We start from the raw sequence: 20,095 nt of genomic DNA on the forward strand, positions 1-20,095 counted from the left end.
ATGGAGAAAAGCTACAAAGAAGCCACATGCGGCCACCTCTACATGCTACACATTTAGCCTTAGCCAATGGTGGAGCCAAGAAATTTTGTTTGGGGGCTGAATAAAATTTAACCAGAACAAACCTTCGTGACATAACTCTTGATTATTAAAATATTCTCATATTAGTTGTTGAAATCTATGATCACATTCTAAGGAAACAATATTCAAACTTTTTAGTTCACTTTGAACTTTTTAAAAGGTTCAATATCTAAAGTTTCACGATTTGGGATGGAGGATTGAACAACTTTAATTCTTGAATGCTTTTTAAACTTAAAATATGCTTCAATAAATATAAATATCTAATAAACAAGCATTTAACAATGATTTAATTTAATTAATCAAATCACTATTATCAAATATAAATATCATAAACAAAAAATCAAAACTAAATATGAAATTAAATAATAGAGTACTAGTGGGTTCCAATTAGCTAAACTGGTCTTCAAAATAGTAATAATAATAATAATAAAATTTAGTTGAATCATATAATAGAAAATATTGTACATATATCATATTATATATAATAAAAGTTGGGTTTAAAGACCGTGATTATGCCTCATGACTTCACCAAATTGCATAAATTTTATTAAATTTTTATATTTTTAAATAACTAAAAAGGAATAGTATACTATCAGGACTCTAATTCATTTTTATAAATCAGTAGTTTATCTCTTTAAAAAAAATAAAGAAATAAAAAACTGCTTCACGTCTGCTTCATGTAAGATTGTACGTATAGATTAGTATTCGATTAATAAAAAAAAAAATTCACCAAATTGCATAAATTTTATTAAATTTTTAGATTTTTAAAGAACTAAAAAGGAATAGTATACTACCAGGACTCTAATTCATTTTTATCATTAAGTAGTTTATCTCTTTAAAAAAAATAAAGAAATAAATAATTGCTTCACTTCTGCTTCATGTAAGATTGTAGGTATAGATTAATATTAGATTAATCAAAAAAATATTATAAAGTAAGCGTAAAATAAAAACTACTTCATGTAAGATTGTAGGTAAATTAATATTAGATTAATCAGGACTCTAATTCATTCTTATCTCTAATTCATTGTTATCATAAAGTAAGTGTATCTCTAAAAAAAAAAAAAAACTGCTTCCAGTAAGTTTTTTTTTTTTTTTTGGTATTAACTTTAATGTAAACAAAACAAAAAAAAAAATCTAATAAAAATCTAGCTAATAACGTTAACTATTTAAAAAAAAAAAAACTAATATATAATTAACCTAAATTTCTTGATTAGGTAACTTCAAGGGGTTTAGAGTATTTGATTTTTACTTGGAGTGTATCTATATACACCATTAATTGGTGTATTTTTTTCATTCTCCAACTTATTATACATTTTTTTTTAAAAATTTATTTAGGCTTCCATTTTTCTACCTACAATCATTTAGGTTGGTATTTTGTTACTCTAATTTTTTATTATAATCAATTAAATACATTTTATGTTGTTGCCTTTTGTTTAAGCTAATTTCCTTATGTTTTCTTTTTTTTTAAGGGGGTAATTTCCTTATGTTGATCTAATTCATATGTTAATGGTTTGATCCAATTTAATTATTTTGTTGTCCAATATATATGTAAGTTGTCGTAGTAAATTCCAATCATAGACTATTAAATTTACATACAATTTTGCAATCTATATGGTACTTTGTTGTTTTTTTTTTTTTTTTCTTGATTTTTTTTTTCCAGGTTTGTCAAAAAAGATTTCAAGCATCCTAAGAAAGGTTTGTAATCTAGATGTAGAACTTTGCAATTTTTTTTTAATTAGAGAGAGAGAGAGAGAGAGAGAAAAGCCCAGGAAAATTGATACGAATATGGACTCTTTAAGTCTCATCTATATCTCTGCGCTGTTCTTGTAATTCACGGGTTTAATGGAGTGTGCTTTGGCAAATCAGAGAATTGTGGGTCAACTTTCATCTGTTCGGTTTTACTTCCAAAATATAATGTAAAAGTCAGTCTTTTACAAAGCCAAAGTACTTTCCTAGTTTCTTTTATTTTTTATACTTTCCTTCCTACTGTTTTTCTTTTTCTGTGTCTTATTTTTATGCTTAAGGGAGGTTTTAATTTATGAAATAAGCTATAGGTGGGATTAATAACCAATTAGTTGAGGTGAAATTGTCCTTCTGGCTTAGGCAACCATGCCCACTGACCGATTGGAAATAACTTGGAATGTAAATGTTCAAAGCCCTGTTGTTTTGCAACTTATCTTTTGGAATCCAGTTAGGACAGGCTTAGCAGAGGTGCAGACATTGTAATTGTTTGTTCAATTAGAAATAACAACGAATTGCTTTGCTGTGGCGTGGATGATTTTTTTTTATTCCTGTGGTTTTTAATTGGATCTCTGTCCTTTTGGTTAAATTCTGACAGACGCTACAGAAAAACCGCCAATACTGTCACATGCTGTATTTTAAAACTATAACCATAGTGTCATGTTTTTTCAACAGTTGTTTTTTTTTAGCACATTCATTTCTTATTATGCTTTGTGTTTTTGTTTCTTCAATTAGAAATAAAATGAATTGCTTTGCTGGGAAATTCCAGATAGTTGTTTGCAAACCATTTTTAAGGTTGCTTTGAATGTTGTGTAAAGAAGAAAATACAGATCAATCTTACTTTATTTACTTATTGTGTTTTTTGGTTTGTGAGAAATTAAAAGTTATGCATAAGTAAGCAGAAATAATGTGTGAACCAAATACTCACTGTTCTTGGTCTGCAAAAGTTCGTGTCTTCCTCACTCATTTTAAAGGCTTTAATCATTTAATATAATGCTGTGAAACAAACGTCTTTGTTCTTTAAATTTAATGTAGTTGCGAATTTAATGTCTTTGATATCATTTTCATTGTCCTCACATATGTACGGTTCTGTTTTTAGGTTCAATTTCAAAGAAAGTTAAAACTAATTGTAATTTTTACCAATTTTTTAGTTGAACATTTATTATGAACTAAATTATTTATTTTCCTTCATTTTTATCTCAATTTTATTTAACTATCCCGTGCATTGCACAGGTTGGTGACTAGTTATATATATTTTATAAGTTTTAACATAAAACCGTGCAACACACGGACCTTCAACTAGTACTAATATAATATTAATAAAACTTAAAGTGCACCCTGTAAAGCACAACTCAAGTAGATAGTCATAGTTATCCTTTCAATTGCACAGTTACTCAAAATTTACTAAAACATAAATATAGAGCAGGAGAGAAACAGAGTTAGAGAGGGAGATTACCCCTGCACTGGACGGAACCTGTAGCTGGAGCCTGGAAGCATTGAGTTGAGTCCGGCTTGGGTGGCAACTACAGTGTAAGATATTTTAATTTTTCTTTTTCTTTTTCTAGTCAGATTCAGGGTTTTTTTTTTTTTTTTTTTCAAAGGCAGAATATATATTAAAGTTGATTTTTTTTATTAGTTGGAGTATTACACGGAAGAGGAGTATATTTCACTGACTATTACAAAATATTTGGGATTTTATTATCATAGTAAATGAAAATTTTGAAAAGTTATAAAGTTTTAGAGAGTTGAATAAGAGATCTGGAAAGTAGACGCTAAGCATCCACAATGGGGGTTGTATATGCCAAATGCTAGGAGCATTTGGTATTTAAACCCCAAAATCCACCAACAACCGGGAAGGTAAATCCCATATGCAAAAAAAAAAAATGAGATTTAGCTACAGTACCATCTCAAATGTAAGATGGTACTGTAGCTGAATCTTATAAAAAAAAAAATATTTTAATGTTTTTTCCCGGGAATATCTCTCACGCTCTTTATTATTTCTCATTATTTTCTCTTTCTTCGGTCTCTCTTTCTCCGTTCTCTCTGTCTCCTCTGCTGTGTGATATCTTCAGACCCATTACTTTGCCCCTCTCTCTCCGATCAGTTATGGGTGCTTCTCTTTCTCCGTTCTCTCTGTCTCCGTGATCCGATCCCCTTTACCGATTCAGTCCTCTCATAAATCGGTTTGGATTCACCGATTCACTCATCAAAATCACCGATTCACTCGTCCCATCGGTCTCTCAAATCAAATCGGTTTGGATTCACCGATTTGTTTGCAAAATCTCTTCACGAAGCTCCATCGGTCTCTCAAATCAAATCAAAATCAAAATCAAAGCAATTTACTAGGTGGGTTTTGTGTTTGTGTTTGTGTTTGTGTTTCTGCAATAAAAAATGGGGATTCAGCTTGTGTTTGTGTTTGGGTTTTGATCTAAGAATGGTTGTTGATGTTTGCAGAGGTGGGGACCCATTTCAGAGTTCCATCCGAAGCCTTCTTTTGGGGACCCAATTCATTCATTTCATTTCATGGGTATGTATATATAGCTCTCACTCTTTCTTTGTATATTATATATAGTATTATATTTCTATACGTGGATCTAACACTTTTCTTTTTCTTTTTTGTTTTAATCAGATTCTGCTGTCTGAGATTGGAGGCCAACATTCTTGCTCTTATTGGGCGTCCAATAATTTTCGCTCTTATTTCTTTGGATTCTTTCGGTGACTCTGAACTCCGCTCCAGTATGTTTCCTACTTTTGTTCAATTGCTTTGCATCCTTTATTTTGTTTTGGGTTCTGTTCTTTTAAGAGTCATATATAAAAATGCATTTGTGAATTTCTTTTAGTTGTTAAGATAAACATTTAGAATTAATGCCAAAAAAAAAAAAAAAACCCAATACAATAGTTCAATAGTTGCATGTTGTGTGTTTCCTTGTGGATTGATTTGGAAACATTTAGTGTACCCAGTTTCGATTCTATGACAATGGCACGTTTTATATGTTGAAGCTTCAATAGTTGCACGTTTTAAAAATTGGCAGGTTGTATGTATATATATGTATGTAGATTTTTTGAGTTGGTAGGTTGAGTACATTGATATTTGGCAGGTTGCATTTTTATGTATGTATGTGGATTTTTAAAGTTAGCAAGTTTGAGTAAATTGATATTTGGCAAGTTCTTTCTCAAAAAAAATGAAAAATTGGTAGGTTCTCTGTGTGTGGTTGTTGAAATAGTTGGAAAGAAATTGGCAGGTTCTGTGGTTGTTGAAATAGTTAGAAAGAAATTGAAAAGAAAAAAAACTGGAAGGATGTGTGTGTGTGTGTGTGTGTGTGTAAATTTGGCAGGTTGTATTGGCAGGCAGGTTCTGTGTGTGTGTGTGTGTGTGTGTGAAAAAAATTTGGCAGGTTGTATTGGCAGGCAGGTTCTCTGTGTGTGTGTTGGAAAGAACTTGAAATGAAAAAGAAAAAAATATTTGGCAGCTGTGTGTGGCAGGCAGAGAACGTGTGTGTGTGTGTGTGTGTGTGTGTGTGTGTTGGAAAGAACTTGAAAAGAAAAAAAATTTGGCAGGTGTGTGTGGCAGGCAGGTTCTGTGTGTGTGTGTGTGTGTGTGTGTGTGTTGGAAAGAACTTGAAAAGAAAAAAAATTTGGCAGGTGTGTGTGGCAGGCAGGGTGTGTGTGTGTGTGTGTGTGTGTGTGTGTTAGAAAAAAATTTGGCAGGGACATTGTGGCAGGCAGGTTCTGTGTGTGTGTGTGTGTGTGTTAGAAAAAAAATTTGGCAGGGACATTCCAACGTGTGTGTGTGTGTAGAAAAAAAATTTGGCAGGGACATTCCAACCGTTTGAAAAAGCAGTTGAATTTGAAACAACAAAAAAATGGTAGTTGGAAAAGTAATAATAAAGAAAGATTAAAAAAATAATATTTTAATAAAAGGATGAGATATAGATTTTGGGATGTTGGGTGTATTGTAAAATGGGATGGTATAATAGATAAAGTAGCTTTTTGAGATTGTAAAATAAGATGAGATTTAGCATCCGGATGTGGATGTAAAAGGTCTATACTTTTTCTTATTTTAGGTTCTTTAATTTAATGTGAAAAATTGTAATCTTTTCATGGATTGTGAATATATTTCATTGACTCCGTTTCTCTCTCTCTCTCTCTATCCACTGCCTAGGTCGAAATCGTCCCTTCCACTCTAATGTCGTTCTTTTTGCTGTCGATTTTGTATTTCTTCTAGGCCTAACCTCTATTTGTCTTTTCTGGGCTGAGACAGAATTGGGCCCAAGTTAGCCATTTCAGGCTTTCATTTGTATCTGTGAGAGTGCCCAGAGAGAGAGAGAGAATGAATAAAGGCGGAAGTGGGAGCAGCGGTGGCGGAAGTGGACCCACCGCGGCAGCAGCGGCAGCGGCGGCTCAGAAGCAGAAAGCATTACTACAAAGAGTCGAAACCGACATTGGCAGCATCGTTGACAACTTCAGCCACCTCGTCAATGTCTCACGGGTATTCAAATATTTGTATTACATTACTGTTTTTTTGCTAAGCTTTTCTAATTGGGTTTTTTTTTTANATTAACTTGACAGACGGCTCAGTTGAACCCAAATAAAAAAATAGCTTCCCAATAGACCAAGTTTTACTATTCTAATGTAGAGAGATAGAGTATCAATTGAACCCAAATAAGAAATAACATCACAATAGAGTGTCACGTTTTGAGTTTTTGACCTCTTTAAGCATAATTCTATTTTGTGTGCAAGCCAAGTCCTCTACTTGTACTAGAAGTTTATTAATCTAGGGTTTAGTCTACTATATATACACATGTTATAGTTCATTATAACATAGGATTTATACTACACTCTAATATATTATTAATGTAGCCCTGGGCTTCCTCCATGAATGTGGACCATTAGGCTGAACCTTGTAGCCCTCGTATGTTATTGTGTGTTCTATACTTTATGCTTCCACTTCCGCATCCATACTAGTATATTCAACATAGTGTATCAATGCTAATATTTAACACTTGCAAATAAATGTAGTGTTGTATGGAGTAATTACATCAAATGGATCAAATATTTGGTTTTTTTTTTTTTTTTAATAAATGAATGTATAATTTATGTGATTATTTAATATACCAATGTGTGTATTTTTTGTTTTTTTCTCAAATAATGTAGAATCTTACAATCCACGATCCGATCCTATGATCTACGATCCCACCTACCTCCCACGATCCGATCCTATGATCTACGATCCCACCTACCTCCCACGAACCTACATAGGCTCCTGATTTTGACAACCTCAGTGTATCCAAGATCCAATCTTTGGCAAAAGAATGCCAAGATAACCTATCAATGGCTATTGTAGGCTCTAAGATCCTAAGGTGCATGCCTCTTTTCCAACTAATAAAGGGTTTGCTATCATGCTGCCCCTTCTTGTTGTTCTTGCTAAAAACGTATCGGTCAATTTTTTCTTCATTAGGAATCATTTTAATTCTTTTTACTCTCTATTTTCACATTTTGTATGTAATTATAAATTGTTAAAATTGCAATTTAAATATTCCACCAATTATTTGATGACACCATATAATTTTCTAACTATTAAATCATATTGATATACTTGGTTTTTTTAGCAACAAATATTGAAAATAATGCATCGAAATACAATATAATATTTTTTCGATTGACACAGACACATAACAATTGGTTTTTATTGTATAACATAGCGTTGTTAAAAAAAGAAAAGAATGATGAAAATTATATTATTTGTTTAGCTGAATATCACCTAATATTTCCTAATGGTTATTCTTTTCAACTAATTGGTAAATATTTTCGATAAAACTCACTAAGGTTGTTTATTGGTGCAATGATTAGTTATTGCTAGCATTTTTTTTTTTTTTTTTTTTTGTGAAAAAAAGAGAGAAAAGTAGAAGAGTGAGAACAAAAAATGATACAATCTGAGCTTATTTGTTTGTAGAGGCGTGCACTGTAGCATGCACACAGTTGACAGTACACTCAGTAGTCAGCACCGAATATGGACTGAGGTAGCAAATAGTAAACAGCAATGCTGAAATTGAATAGAGAAGACAAGGGAATACAAAAGGCGTGAAAATGAGTACTGGATTGGATAATAGAGAGCAAATACGACAAGACAAGATTGTACCAGTACATTAATGCCTCAGCCTGACGAGAAATTGCTTGAATTTGAATAGCACGTGGTTTCCTTTTTATCTATATTTCTTTTTTTTTTGACAAATTTTTATCTATATTTCTAATTTTTCATTAGTTGTAGCAAATTGATTTAGACCTCAGCTTAGCCACTTTCATTTCTTAAATTTTGATTATTGTTTTGAGCCCATTTCTAAATAATGTGTAGACCTAATTGCACGACTAAACTTTTCTCACTTATTTTGCTGAAAATACGATAGATAAAGATAAAAATTAGCTGAAACAGTACCGTAAGACCCATAAGTAATACTAAAATGTGCAATGAAGCTCATTAATAGTATAAAAAATAAACTGAAAATAAGTTGGTAAAATTAATCATGCCAAACGAACACTTATTTTTTAGCTAAATAAGCTATTTGACTAGCTTATTTTTTGTCAACTTATTTTATTATTCAACTTATTTTTGCTACTATTCATGGGTCTCACCGCACTTTTTGGTACTATTCATGGGTCTCACTGTACTATTTCAACTAACTTTTACCTTTATCTATAGTATTTTCAGTAAAAAATTTTCAATTTTAGCAAAATAAGCGAATTCCAAATAAACCCTAAGAATGAACCCAGGTTATGAAGATTTTCTACAAAACTTTTTCAATCCCAATCCCACCCATGCGGCCTGCCGAGCATTGGCCATGGCATGGCTCTTGCACAAATTCGACATCAAGGGATTGGATTTATTGTTTGATTGTAGAGTATGGAAATGTGGGAATGAAAGTTATCAGCTCTATAATATGTAGGAAAAATAAATACTATCAAGGAAAAAATACACGCAAATGGTCTGTTTAGTTAGGTGATTTAGGAATTTAAAAGTGCATTTTTAAAACTTAAAATATTGTTTTGCAACTATAACTCATAATTTTTTTACAAATGTTCATTTTAAACCAAAAATTTTGTTTCATAATGTTTTGTACAGAATATTGAAATTTGATAAACTGTTGTTAAAGTGATTTTTTTTTTTTTTGGCATAAAATTCTCCATCTCTCTCTCTCTAAAATTCTCGGAGTGTGGTTTTTTTTTTTTTTTATTTAGAAAAAGAAATAAATTTGTATTAAAACTAAGAAAGGCCATAAAATCAGCCCGATGAACAGAAGCAACCTATGTAGGAACAAATTTTATCCATACAATAAAACCAGAAACAACAATAGTATGCCTATCTAAACTATGAGCAACCTTAGTACTTTCTCTCTCAGCATAAGAGTAAAATAATTGAAAGAAATCATGGGACAAAGATTTTGCATTTGCAATTAACAGACCATATGAAGATAAAGAAACATCCCCCTCAGCAAGAGCATCCATAACTACCTTAGAATCACCCTCTAGAACTACATGTGCAATACCCAGCTCCTAAGCAAACTCCAAAGCTCTCGTCGCAGCTAAGGCCTCTATTTCTACAACTTGAAATTCATGCGGGAGCAATTGAGAGAGAGAGGCAATGACCATACATTGAGAGTCTCGAATAACAACTCCGATGCCAAACTTATTTTCAGCAACAAAAGTAGCTCCATTGAAATTGATTTTGAAGCATGGCGAGGGGGGAGTTTGCCACAAAGCACGGGTCCATTGCTGGGGCGGAGAACGTGGTACTTGAAGGGCCATGAATTCCTAATGTCAATCTTTGGAGACTTGCGCCAAAAGATGGAGATTGACATTCGGCTTAGCTAAACAGATTTGATTTCGTTAAGTCTAAATCGACCATGCTGTCATGGCAAAACGAATTCTTATCCTACTGAATTACCTAAGATAAGAGTTTTTTGAAATCCAGGAATTTAAAAATAGGCCATTTAATATAAAAATTAATATATATATATATATATATATTAACATGGAATTATGCCTTCAACAATACTTTAAAACATCTAATAATTACTCTTTTATTATTTTCAACTTCAGTATCTCATATTAAAATTAGGGGTGGCAAAATTAGACACGACCCACGAACCCGGCGTGACTCGAAACAAAATTAGCAAGTTATGAATTGAGGCTTAATGGGTTCGTGTCATATTCGGATTGACATGACTGACCCGTTTAATAAACGGGTAGGGTTAGTTTTTAAACCATAGAACCTGTTTAACCCATCTAACATGTTTAATTAAATGACATTTTACCAATATACCCTTCAAGCACTAGGTATATAAACTTCTTAGTTGTTGTAGTTTATTTTATTTGACATATTGTGATTGATTATTTGTGATATTAAGATATACTCTAGTTTTGAATAATTATTTGTGATGCAGTTACTAGTTAGTTCTCAATTTGATATTAAAAATATCTATTCGTTTTTTTTTTTTTTTTTTTTTTTTATTTTAATAAAATCTGATGAACATGTTAACACGACTAACTCGTTTAATAAATGGATCGTATCAGAGTTAAGAAATCTTAACTTGTTTAATAAACTTATTGAGTTAGTATTGACCTATATAGTCAAATACTTATGGCTTAACATGACACGCAAACACAAATTGTCACCCCTAATTAAAATTTTCTTTGAAAAAAAAAAAGTATCCCACGTTAGGTAAAACAGAATGAAGACAGAGTCAAACGTTTAAGTCAATATCCAAACTCAATAAAAGAGAAAAAAAGAATGAAGACAAAAATGGTACTTAGTGGGACGTGCACAGGTAGAGACAAAGGGAGACCAGCCACGCGTGTTGGTTGCGTGAAACAGCCTCAACCTGCAGTGTACTGTGTACCAGTACCACGGGGAGTCATGTGATATTACTGTTGCAAATTTGGGCGAAGACCATTTCTCCCTTCCCTCAAAATATTTCAGCCAAAATTTTCCCTCTTTCTCACTTCCCTCTCTCCGTTTTCTCTCACATTTCATTACTCCATCAAATCTCGGCCTCTAGTGATCTAAACCGAAGCACGAAACCCAGCTGATTTCTCTGCATCTGAATCGGAACCGGAATAGCGAGTTAGAGCTCTGTCCGTTGCAAAAACCATTTGAAGTCATTTCTGTGATCTTCTACCAGGTGCGGTGTATATCTCTATCTCCCTCTCCATTGTCTATGACCATTGTATGATTTGGGCATTGTGGTATAATTTCTGTTTTATTGATTTTTGCCCATGGGTACTGGTGAGTGTGTTGAAGTGGGTTTTTCTCCATGGACTCATCTTCGATCTTTCTTTCTTTTTATAATTTCTGTTTTATTGATCTGCACCTGGCTCTTTCTTTTCATTATTTGTGTTTTATTGAAGTGGGCCTTTCTTTCTTTCTTGTGGTATGAAATTGCATGTAAGAAATTAGTAGAGTACAGACCTTTTGAGTCTTGAATTTATGTGACCCATTTGTTTAATTGATGAACTGAAATTTCCATTTTTTTAATTTATTTTCCTGCCTTTTGAGATTCTTTCATCATCTATAACAAATAAGATATCAAACCTTGAACACACCAGTAACAAGTACCCCAATCTAGAAGTCAAAAGAGTTCACTACTTGAACACGATGTTAAGGTCTGATAGGAAATACTTTTTTTTTTCTTTATTGGATAAGTAGAATTACAGGACGTACTAAACATTCCATCATAATTTCAGATTTGGGCCCTAGATAATATGTTTAAGCATAAGATGAAATCCCTGGTTGCACATCAGTTACAGCACATACCAATTATTAAAAAAATGTTAAACTAAAAAAATAATAAAAACCCACTGATTATCTTCACTCTCAAAAATTGAAGGGAACTTATCTCTTTTTCTTTTCCTTTTTTATTTTCCTTTTATTATTATTTAGTGGATTTAGCCTATCTAAGAAGAAAGAAGAATTCCTCCTCCCTGATGTAGCTCTCTCCTTTTATTAGGTTTAAATTGACTGCTGCAGAGGGCTTAGAGCAGAACATTTTAAGTATAGGGCATATATGCTTTTGTTGAACATGATTTGATGATACTGAGTTCTATTACCTACTTTGAGAAACTATGATTTGTAATGTTAACTTGTTTCTTTACTAACCATATAAATATTGGAATAAGAAATGGAATTCATTAACCTTCAAAATGGCTGATCTTTGAACTTTGTTCACTGAGTTGTTGGCTCATTGTTGGATTCAGATATGCTTTAGTGCTTGAATTCACATTGTGCAATTCAAAATGTAATTGAACAAGCTCTTTGCCCATATCTAGTGTAAAGAACACCATCTTGCTGCCATTTACCATGTTATAAGTGGATAGTGTCTCCCTTCAATCAGGGATATCATAGCTCATAAACCAAAGTTGATCTTTACACAACCAGTGGCAGGAGACCAGACCATGTAGCTTCTTTCTGTGGTGAGCTAGATCTTGAAGTATATAGTCCTATCCATTGGTCAGTCAATAGTTTCTAAAATCCCCTAAGAATGCATCAGATGGTCCTATCCATATAGCTCACTATTGTAGTCCTAAACTTTCAAACTGAGAAGGCAAACTGCCAACATCATCTCTATTTTTTTTACACACAGAAATCTGTTTCAAAAACACAATTCTGCTTCAAAGGCAATGTATTCTGCTTCAAAGGCAATGTTCATAAATATAATATAAACTTAGGGGCCCCACAGATAATGATCAAAATCCATTAAAGTCTTAAATACTCTCAATCATATGACAGAATATACCATTTCCTTCTCAAATGCAAGTTGAAAGTAGAATTGCTTATAAATCATCATAATGCCAAATTAGCCAGTACAAGGGGTCCCAAATTTACGTGCCCCATGAATCCATCTCACTAAATTTTAGTTTGCAATTGGAATATTTGTCGTGAATAGCAGTGTTGCTTTAGTGGTTGGACCATCTTCCTCATGACTGAGGATAACTGCTTGAGTTCACAGTTTTTAGTAAAGACTGAAATTAAACCATTAACAAAACAAGACTTAAACTTATGTAGCTAATGTGAGTGTTTGGTTTGGTTTCAACATAGCTATTGAGTTGTCATTTATTCCCACTCATTGCCTATGTTCAATCTCAGGTAACAATCTGTGGCTGAAATTCTGCACCTATGTAATGCTAGTGCCATTTAGCAATTCTTGTATATAAATATATAAAACATGCATTCACCATACCTTGCACTTGCAGCAGTCTTTGAGAATATTTTAGCTGAACACTTTATGTGGTCCTATAACTAATTGAGATATGCTATTCCTGTAGGGTCCTATTACTTGGTTTAGAAAGAGGTGTGTTAAATGGGTATTGTGGGTAAGAAACTGAATTAAAAAATGAAGGAAGATCAAAAAGAAAAAGGGGATCTGTTCTGTTGTGCTTGTGCGTTGATGTGGGAGGCGAGGGAAGAAGAACGTTGTTTTCTGATGGGATAAAATGAGGGAGAGGAAAAAAAAGAAAAGAAGAAAAGTATGTTCACACGGGTAAGAAACCGTTTCACCACTGTGTAACGTCAGTGGGTCGGGTCCACAGCTTTGGCAAAAAGTTGAAGTAAAAAGATGAGATATGTGATTGAGTTTTTAAACCAAACAAGAGTTTTGGGGTTTTTCAGTGGAAGTGGGATTTGAGTTATGAGTGATGAGTTTTGAGTTTTAGTTATGAATTTTGAAAACTGAGTTAAGAAAACTGAGTGATGGGGAAACCAAACGGACCCTTACTCACTCAGATTAACCTTTCGCTCTCTCGCTCACAATTCTCTTATTTCCTCCCTCCCTCTATGCCTTGCTCTCTCTCTTTTTCTCCCTCTCAACTCATACAAACTCATAGCAGAACGAAGAGAACCATATGTTATAATGAAGGATGACATATTGCGATATGTCAAAAACGGAGTGAACTCTTATGAAGTCGTCCAAGTTCTTGTAAGTATTGATAGCATCTCATCATTTAAGCTAAGTTTTAATCAACCAAATAAGCCATTTTCAAGTATTACTCCGTTTCAGCCATTGTACCGTATCTTAAAATTGGTTGAAACTGGTGATAAGGAATGAGCATCAAGGATTCATTTCTAGGAAAAAGAATTCAGAGAAAACGATTTTATGGCTACTAAAGGGTCAAATATTTTGAAGGTGCATGTGTGTTTTCCAACTGATAAAGGTTTTGCAGTTATACTTACAAGTTGTTGGTTTTTATTGTTTGTGCTAAGAAACTACTGGGCTTTTTTCACAATGGATTTGAAGAACCCATGGCTGCCCTTCATTCTTAGAGAAATATTAAAAACTTTGTGTGACATTCATGTACGGTGCGCCCACCATGACTCTGTTGATGCTCTCAAAGTTTTAACAGAGCCATGATGGGTGTACCGTCACACAAGGTTTTTAAAGGCAGCTATGAATTCTTCAAATTCATTGCGAAAAGTCCGGTAGTTTCTTAGCACAAATAATGAAAATTGGCACTTGAAAGGATAATCGCAAAACCTTTGTCGGTTGGGAAACACACATGTATCTTTAAAATATTTGAGCCTTCGGTAGCTATAGAAACGTTTTCTCTGCTTTCTTTTTCCAAGAAGTGAATCTTGGATGCTCGTTCCTTATCACCCATTTCAACCAATTTTAAGATACGGTATGATGGCTGAAACGGAGTAATTCTTGAAGATGGCTTGTTTGGTTGATTAAGCCTCAGCTTAAATGCTGATATGTTATCAATGCTTACTAGAGCTTGGACGACTTCATGTTCACTCCGTTTTGACAAATCGCAATATGTCATCATCCATTATAACATACGATTTTCTTCGTTCTGCTATGAGTTTGTATGAGTTGAGAGGAAGAAAAGGAGAGAAAGCAAGGGATAGAGGGAGGGAGGAAATAATGCCAAGCAAGAATGCCAGTGTGTTGGTAAAGGGCAAAGCTAAAGTTTCAAAAACTTTCAAGAAAATTAAAACATTTCTTGGAGCAAAGAAGAAGACAAAATCCCATTTGACGATAGAGTAGTTCATTTGCAAAAATGATGCATGGAAGAAGATCTGAAGGATAGACCAACGGTCAAGACCTCAGCAAGTGTCTCAAGTGCTTAATTAAGCAGCATGAGTTTCTCGTAAGAGAAGTAATAGCTCAAGAATCTATGCCACACCGTTCATAGGCCCGGTCCAGCAATTGCAAGTCGAAAGTCCAGCAACATGAAAATATCTTTTCTTTCTTTCTTTCTTTTTTTTTTTTTTTTTTTTAAAAAAAAAAAAAAAAAAACAACGTGATGTACAGTGTAATGCTGTTTTGCTTATTAATTTTTGTTGAACCTGCCAAGACAGCGTGAGAATTCTATTTTTCTTGTTTGATTCAACAGGTTGAGTACACTGTAGCACCACTGCACAGTGCACACCTCACCCTCACTAGCAGCGCTCATTTATTGTATTGTTTTGTCTCTGTTTTAATGTCCTGTCTTTTTCAAACACTAAAATCAAATGCTAGCACAAATATAACATTTGTGATTAAAATGAAAATATTTGACTAGAAAAAAGAGGTCAATAATAAAAATTGGAAATAAAAAATACAAAGTTAACACAAATTCCAGTATTAATAATAATAATCAAGAAACTCCTATAAACAATAATTTCAACTCAGCTGTAAAACTTTGAAAACTTTGTCCCTTAAAACTTATTGAATCAGAAAAGAAGAAGAAAGAGTAATTGCAAGGTGCTAAGACTCCATCTTGAGACAATTGTCAGAGGCACATTAAAATAAATAAATAAAAGCCGTGAAACTCTCGTTTCTTATACAATATGTGGAAATTGATTAACATCTAGTTTCTTTCACTAAGTGCTAATTGCAATGCGTGCTCTGCTTCCATCAGAAATAAACGAGTCAGTTGCTTTTGCCCTCGTCTATATATTATACTAGACCTCCTGTTTTTACTCCTCAACTTCTGTTGGGTTAAGCCATCTGTCTCTTTGCTGCAGAGGCATGCACAAGAAAAGTACATTAGATACATCAAAAAAAGATCAAACGGATGAAGGTTAATGAATGCATTTCTAGTTGGATATTCAGCAAACAAATAAGGCCTAAATTGAATTTTCAACATTCTTTCACCTTGAGAATTTGGTCATTTTTAAATTACTACATATGATTAGCATTGAAACTTATTATTTAAGGTCATTGGTGCATTTCCTGCTTTAGCATATCTAAGTATTAAAAATTAGTGTTTTTCTTGTGCGCGCACACAGAGTTCTGTACCCACAACCTCACTTTTAACTCAATTTTATTTTCTTTGTAAGTACCCTCCACCCAAATTTATGGTAGAAGGACCTGCCATTTAAGTTAGACTTCATTGACAACTTAGAAGACATTCATCAAGTCAAAAAGATGTTAATTCAAATTTTTTCATACATTGGTGTTTGCGGCTCCTGGCTTTCAGCAGTATTGACTTCTTTAAGAAGTTCAATGTCACAGTTCTCCGCTCCAGAATTCTCTTCAAGATCTACCATTCTGGAATACAGAGAAATCATAGTCTCAGGCAAGTTAAAGCAAGCGGGTGATAAATTAAATACAACTAAATACTAGTCATATTTACAATGCTGGAGTTATCAGCAAATTAATATTTAAAAGATAAAGACTCCAGGGTTTACTTCATCTGGAGAAGATCAACAAGCAATTGTAGAGCTCCAGAATCGCCACAAGCCTCCCATACTGCTGCACGGACTTCTGTGTCAGATGGTTGCCTCTCCCCACCAGATCCAACAAGCTTCACGAAAAAACAATAGCTTCAACTAAGGGTCAAGAACTAGAGGAAAAAATAAATTAAAAGATTGAACCAGGGGAGGATTCCTTTGGCTCTAAAATAACAAATTTCTGTCAATATGAATATATAACAACAATTTATAAAAAGTAAAACTATCACCAAAGCACAAAGATTTGCAAATTATCTTTTGATAAAGCAGTTTGAGGAGATTGCTTATATTGACATTTGCATGTTTTTTGAAAAATAGTTTATGGTATAAACAATCATATTAAGATGACCAAAAGTTATTACACCACATTCAATTTGTTTTAGGATCCTCTCTATTTGTTATTAAAACAGAGAGGGTCCATATTACAACAAAGATTTAGCTCTTCAAGAATCTAAAAGCATAGTGGTGTCATATCATTTAAACTCAATTTTTTTTTTTTTTAATAAGTATCACTTAAACTCAATTATCATTTCTCATATGATGGAATGAGATTTTTTTTTTAAAAAAAGTAGTAAACCATTAGATTTGTGAAAATTTTAATCGCAAATGAAAGGATTTCAATCCCTTCAATTCACCACCAAAAATATCTCAACATATGTTATCATTTAACATTTATCTTTTCAAGGCAGTCAGCAGATAAAATTATAACTTCACTCATCATCAAACTATCTATGACACTTCTAGAACAAATCACTTTTAAGAAAATAAAAGCACAAGTGATGAACTTAGGAAAAGAAAAATGTAAATTGATAATATAAAAAAAAAAAATGCTAGGTCTCACTTCATCTGTTCATAATTTAGAGTTTCGGAAGTCCTCCAATATTTTGTCCAATATCAGTACAGGTCATGGTTAAACCGAACAAGTTCTAATTTCCAACTAAGTGTGCGTTTGGCTAACAATTAAAAAGCCAACTTATTTTACTATTTAACTTATTTTTAGTACTATTCATGAGCCCCACTGCACTTTTTAGTACTCTTTATAGGTCATACTGTACTATTTTAGCTAACTTTTACTTTTATCTACAGTAGTTTTAACAAAAAAAATTTAGTTTTAGCAAAATAAGTAGATCTCAAACAGACCCTAAATAGTAATATTAGAATCCAATGATATTTTATACTAATTATATATACAATTTACTACAAGGATCCTTAAATTTCACCTCTAATTGTGCATTCTATTTTCCAAAAATATTACTATGTTCTCAACATGAAAGATAGAGTAATGTATTATATACACAACGGAGTCTACCAAGTTTTTCTACTTTCAGTTTTCTCATAACTTTGTGCTGAACAGCAGTTGGAAACTTTAATTGCAGGACTTCTTTTACCACTTCAATCTGCTCTTCTCTTTATTGAACTCTACTAATCAATTCAACACAGAAAAGAAAGGGTTATCTAATCATATCCTGATACAACTCCACGTTTAAAAGTCATCTTTCATAGCCTATACCTTACAATTAAGAATATTTCCCCAAAGTGGCTTAATATTGCAGGGACAATGTTTGGCTACAAACAATGGCAGCAACTCCTACTAAAAAAATTAACATGGTTACATATTTTGAAAACCTAATAGCTGGATTGCATGTTCTTTACACACATGTCAAATTTTGTGTCAATTGAATGTTATTTATTATTTAATCCATAAACTTATTTTTTATGCATAATTTCAGATTACAGAAACTTGAAATTTAAACATCCGATTGATGACATAGCTATTGATCTTTGATTTTGGAAATTTTGCAAGTATGTAAGATACAAGAAGAAAATGTTATCTAATGGTGTATTTGTTAAAATTCACATCCAATAAAAATATATTGTTTGGAGTTGTAGCCATTAGCCAAACTTTGTCCATATTGTAGGGTTCCATTTCCCCTATGGTTTGATCTTCACTTTACAAAACACTACTCAACATTTGCCCAGGCAGAGCAAGGATAAACTAATCCCAATATAATTATAAGTTTAGGAGACATAGAACCAAGTATGCCCCAAAGTGACCTAAACAAGGTATTCGTGTCTTAAATTGTAAATCTATTAAGGGAATTCCTAATTTTATCAACTGCATTCGTAATATTGAATTTTTTTTTTTTTTTTACTGATAATATTGAAGATTCTTGACAAAGGAGCATAGCTGGAAAGCTAATTATATCCACTTAGCCAGAGGTATAAGAAGGTCAGGTATCCAGTGGAAGGAAAAATTATATTAAAGAAATCGCACCTCTTCCAGCATCGATGAAACCTGAAAAATCTCATCTTCCTGCAAGGCTATGGTCCTCAAGGCAGTTAAAAAGTTATCGGGAAAAACCAGCTTGTTTAAGTAAGAGGGCATCTTGCGCTGACCACTCCAACTGTGACTGCGAACTTGATCCTCACATTTATCATTCCCTTCAATTTTTGCTGTGCATTCTGAAAAAAATCCACGATCCAGCAAACTTCTAGGCAAAAGACACCTCAGTTCAGCCTTCTGTAATCACAAACTAGACTTGTTGATAAGGCAAATTCTATTTTGGAGGATAATTAAAGCAGTCTGGAAGAGCACTTTCTGTGGATGATGCATCCACTTAAAAATTGACGAGTCATACAGATGATATATTAATGTGAAACCATATACCACAAAATCAAGAAAGGATTATACCCGACCTGTGCTTCAAGCAGCTGGACCTTTGAATCAGAAAAGGGAACACTTTGGATTGCCTCCATGGGGTAATGGACCTGTGTAGTCATCAAGACATTAATGATCTATGCACCAAGTCTTGATAGCTCATAATAATTTGCAAATTTGAGATTTAATACTATACATGGCCGTACATAGAGCAAAAGAACACAAGGAGGATCCACATAGACAACACCAAACCAAATGGTTGAGATAAAATTTCTTCAAGTTGAGTTTGAAATGGTATCACCACAATAAATTGAAAGAACTTAATTAACAAGAGCCACATGTCGCTTTTATGGCATTACCATGAGATAGTCATCGGGATTATTATCAATGACAAATCCATACAAATAAAGTAGTTCCTGCATCAAATTCAAGGTAACAAATTTGTATTAGAAAGTTGAAAAAGCTCTACAGTCTACAATTGCTTAAATTGATATGAATCTTCAGCAATTGGAGCCAATGTTGGATGATTTTCAATCACCAAAACACAAGAGTAAGAATATAGAAAGCAAGAAATGAATTTTCAATGGTAATTTTTTCATTTGACAGAGAAGTGAGTGTGATATGTGGATTGGCATAGACACATTGAGGTTGACATTCTATTAAATTAATAAACATGATGTAATGCCCAGAAAAAACAGACTAGCAAAAACAAAATCGGTGCAGCAGAACACAAATATTTTGAGTAAGGCTTTCTTTCATAGAATAAATTGATTAAAAAAATCAGCTTTCATAAATGAACATGCCATGGCCAAGTCACAGCACAGTGTAATATGCAAAAGCTCTCATGAAACATAGTAAAAACATATGATGAAGTGGTCAAAAAGAAATTTCATGCTTTCATGCAAGAAGTATTC

The 20,095-nt window shown here is 33.0% G+C and overlaps 1 protein-coding gene, 1 long non-coding RNA gene and 1 other non-coding gene across 6 annotated transcripts in view; 2 read left to right on the plus strand and 1 right to left on the minus strand.

Annotated features, from left to right (window-relative positions):
- The window catches only part of LOC112007533 (uncharacterized), a 14,018-nt gene extending 7,866 nt beyond the window's left edge, over positions 1–6,152 (plus strand). The window contains exons 2-6 of one of the 3 annotated variants that reach the window (XR_010628990.1): positions 3,240–3,348; positions 3,891–4,164; positions 4,273–4,345; positions 4,448–4,554; positions 6,044–6,152. This is a non-coding gene — a transcript (uncharacterized LOC112007533). The remainder of the gene's footprint in view (positions 1–3,239; positions 3,349–3,890; positions 4,165–4,272; positions 4,346–4,447; positions 4,555–6,043) is intronic. The other 2 variants (XR_010628988.1, XR_010628989.1) reach the window with 2 other exon arrangements.
- A 4,489-nt stretch (positions 6,153–10,641) lies between these two features.
- Positions 10,642–15,198, plus strand: LOC112020655 (uncharacterized). The gene is made up of 2 exons (XR_002883802.2): positions 10,642–10,994; positions 13,135–15,198. It is a non-coding gene; the product is annotated as an uncharacterized LOC112020655 (long non-coding RNA).
- A 215-nt stretch (positions 15,199–15,413) lies between these two features.
- On the minus strand, positions 15,414–19,669 carry LOC136061502 (uncharacterized). 2 transcript variants are annotated; one of them, XM_065773528.1, is made up of 6 exons: positions 19,541–19,669; positions 19,220–19,291; positions 18,798–19,043; positions 16,481–16,596; positions 16,242–16,340; positions 15,414–15,808 (listed from the first exon to the last, which is right to left on the minus strand). In XM_065773528.1, the coding sequence occupies exons 1-6, from the start codon at positions 19,601–19,603 to the stop codon at positions 15,658–15,660; spliced, it is 747 nt and encodes a 248-aa protein (XP_065629600.1). In that variant the 5' UTR covers positions 19,604–19,669; the 3' UTR covers positions 15,414–15,657. The 2 variants fall into 2 exon arrangements, with proteins under 2 accessions (XP_065629600.1, XP_065629601.1); XM_065773529.1 differs by lacking the exon at positions 19,541–19,669 and adding an exon at positions 19,388–19,494.
- Positions 19,670–20,095: the final 426 nt, after the last annotated feature.

This window comes from Quercus suber, unplaced genomic scaffold (assembly GCF_002906115.3).
Source record: "Quercus suber isolate HL8 unplaced genomic scaffold, Cork oak 2.0 scaffold_76, whole genome shotgun sequence".
Classification (NCBI taxonomy): Eukaryota; Viridiplantae; Streptophyta; class Magnoliopsida; order Fagales; family Fagaceae; genus Quercus; species Quercus suber.

What these genes read in the sequence shown, in the direction of transcription:
- LOC136061502 (XM_065773528.1), bottom strand. Translation starts at nt 19,603, where the DNA reads ATGCAGGAACTACTTTATTTGTATGGATTTGTCATTGATAATAATCCC. An exon ending in GTTGATCTTCTCCAGATGAA is followed by an intron (nt 16,341 to 16,480) that starts GTAAACCCTGGA and finishes TCTGTATTCCAG; the next exon opens with AATGGTAGATCTTGAAGAGA. An exon ending in CAGGAGCCGCAAACACCAAT is followed by an intron (nt 15,809 to 16,241) that starts GTATGAAAAAAT and finishes ATGCCTCTGCAG; the next exon opens with CAAAGAGACAGATGGCTTAA.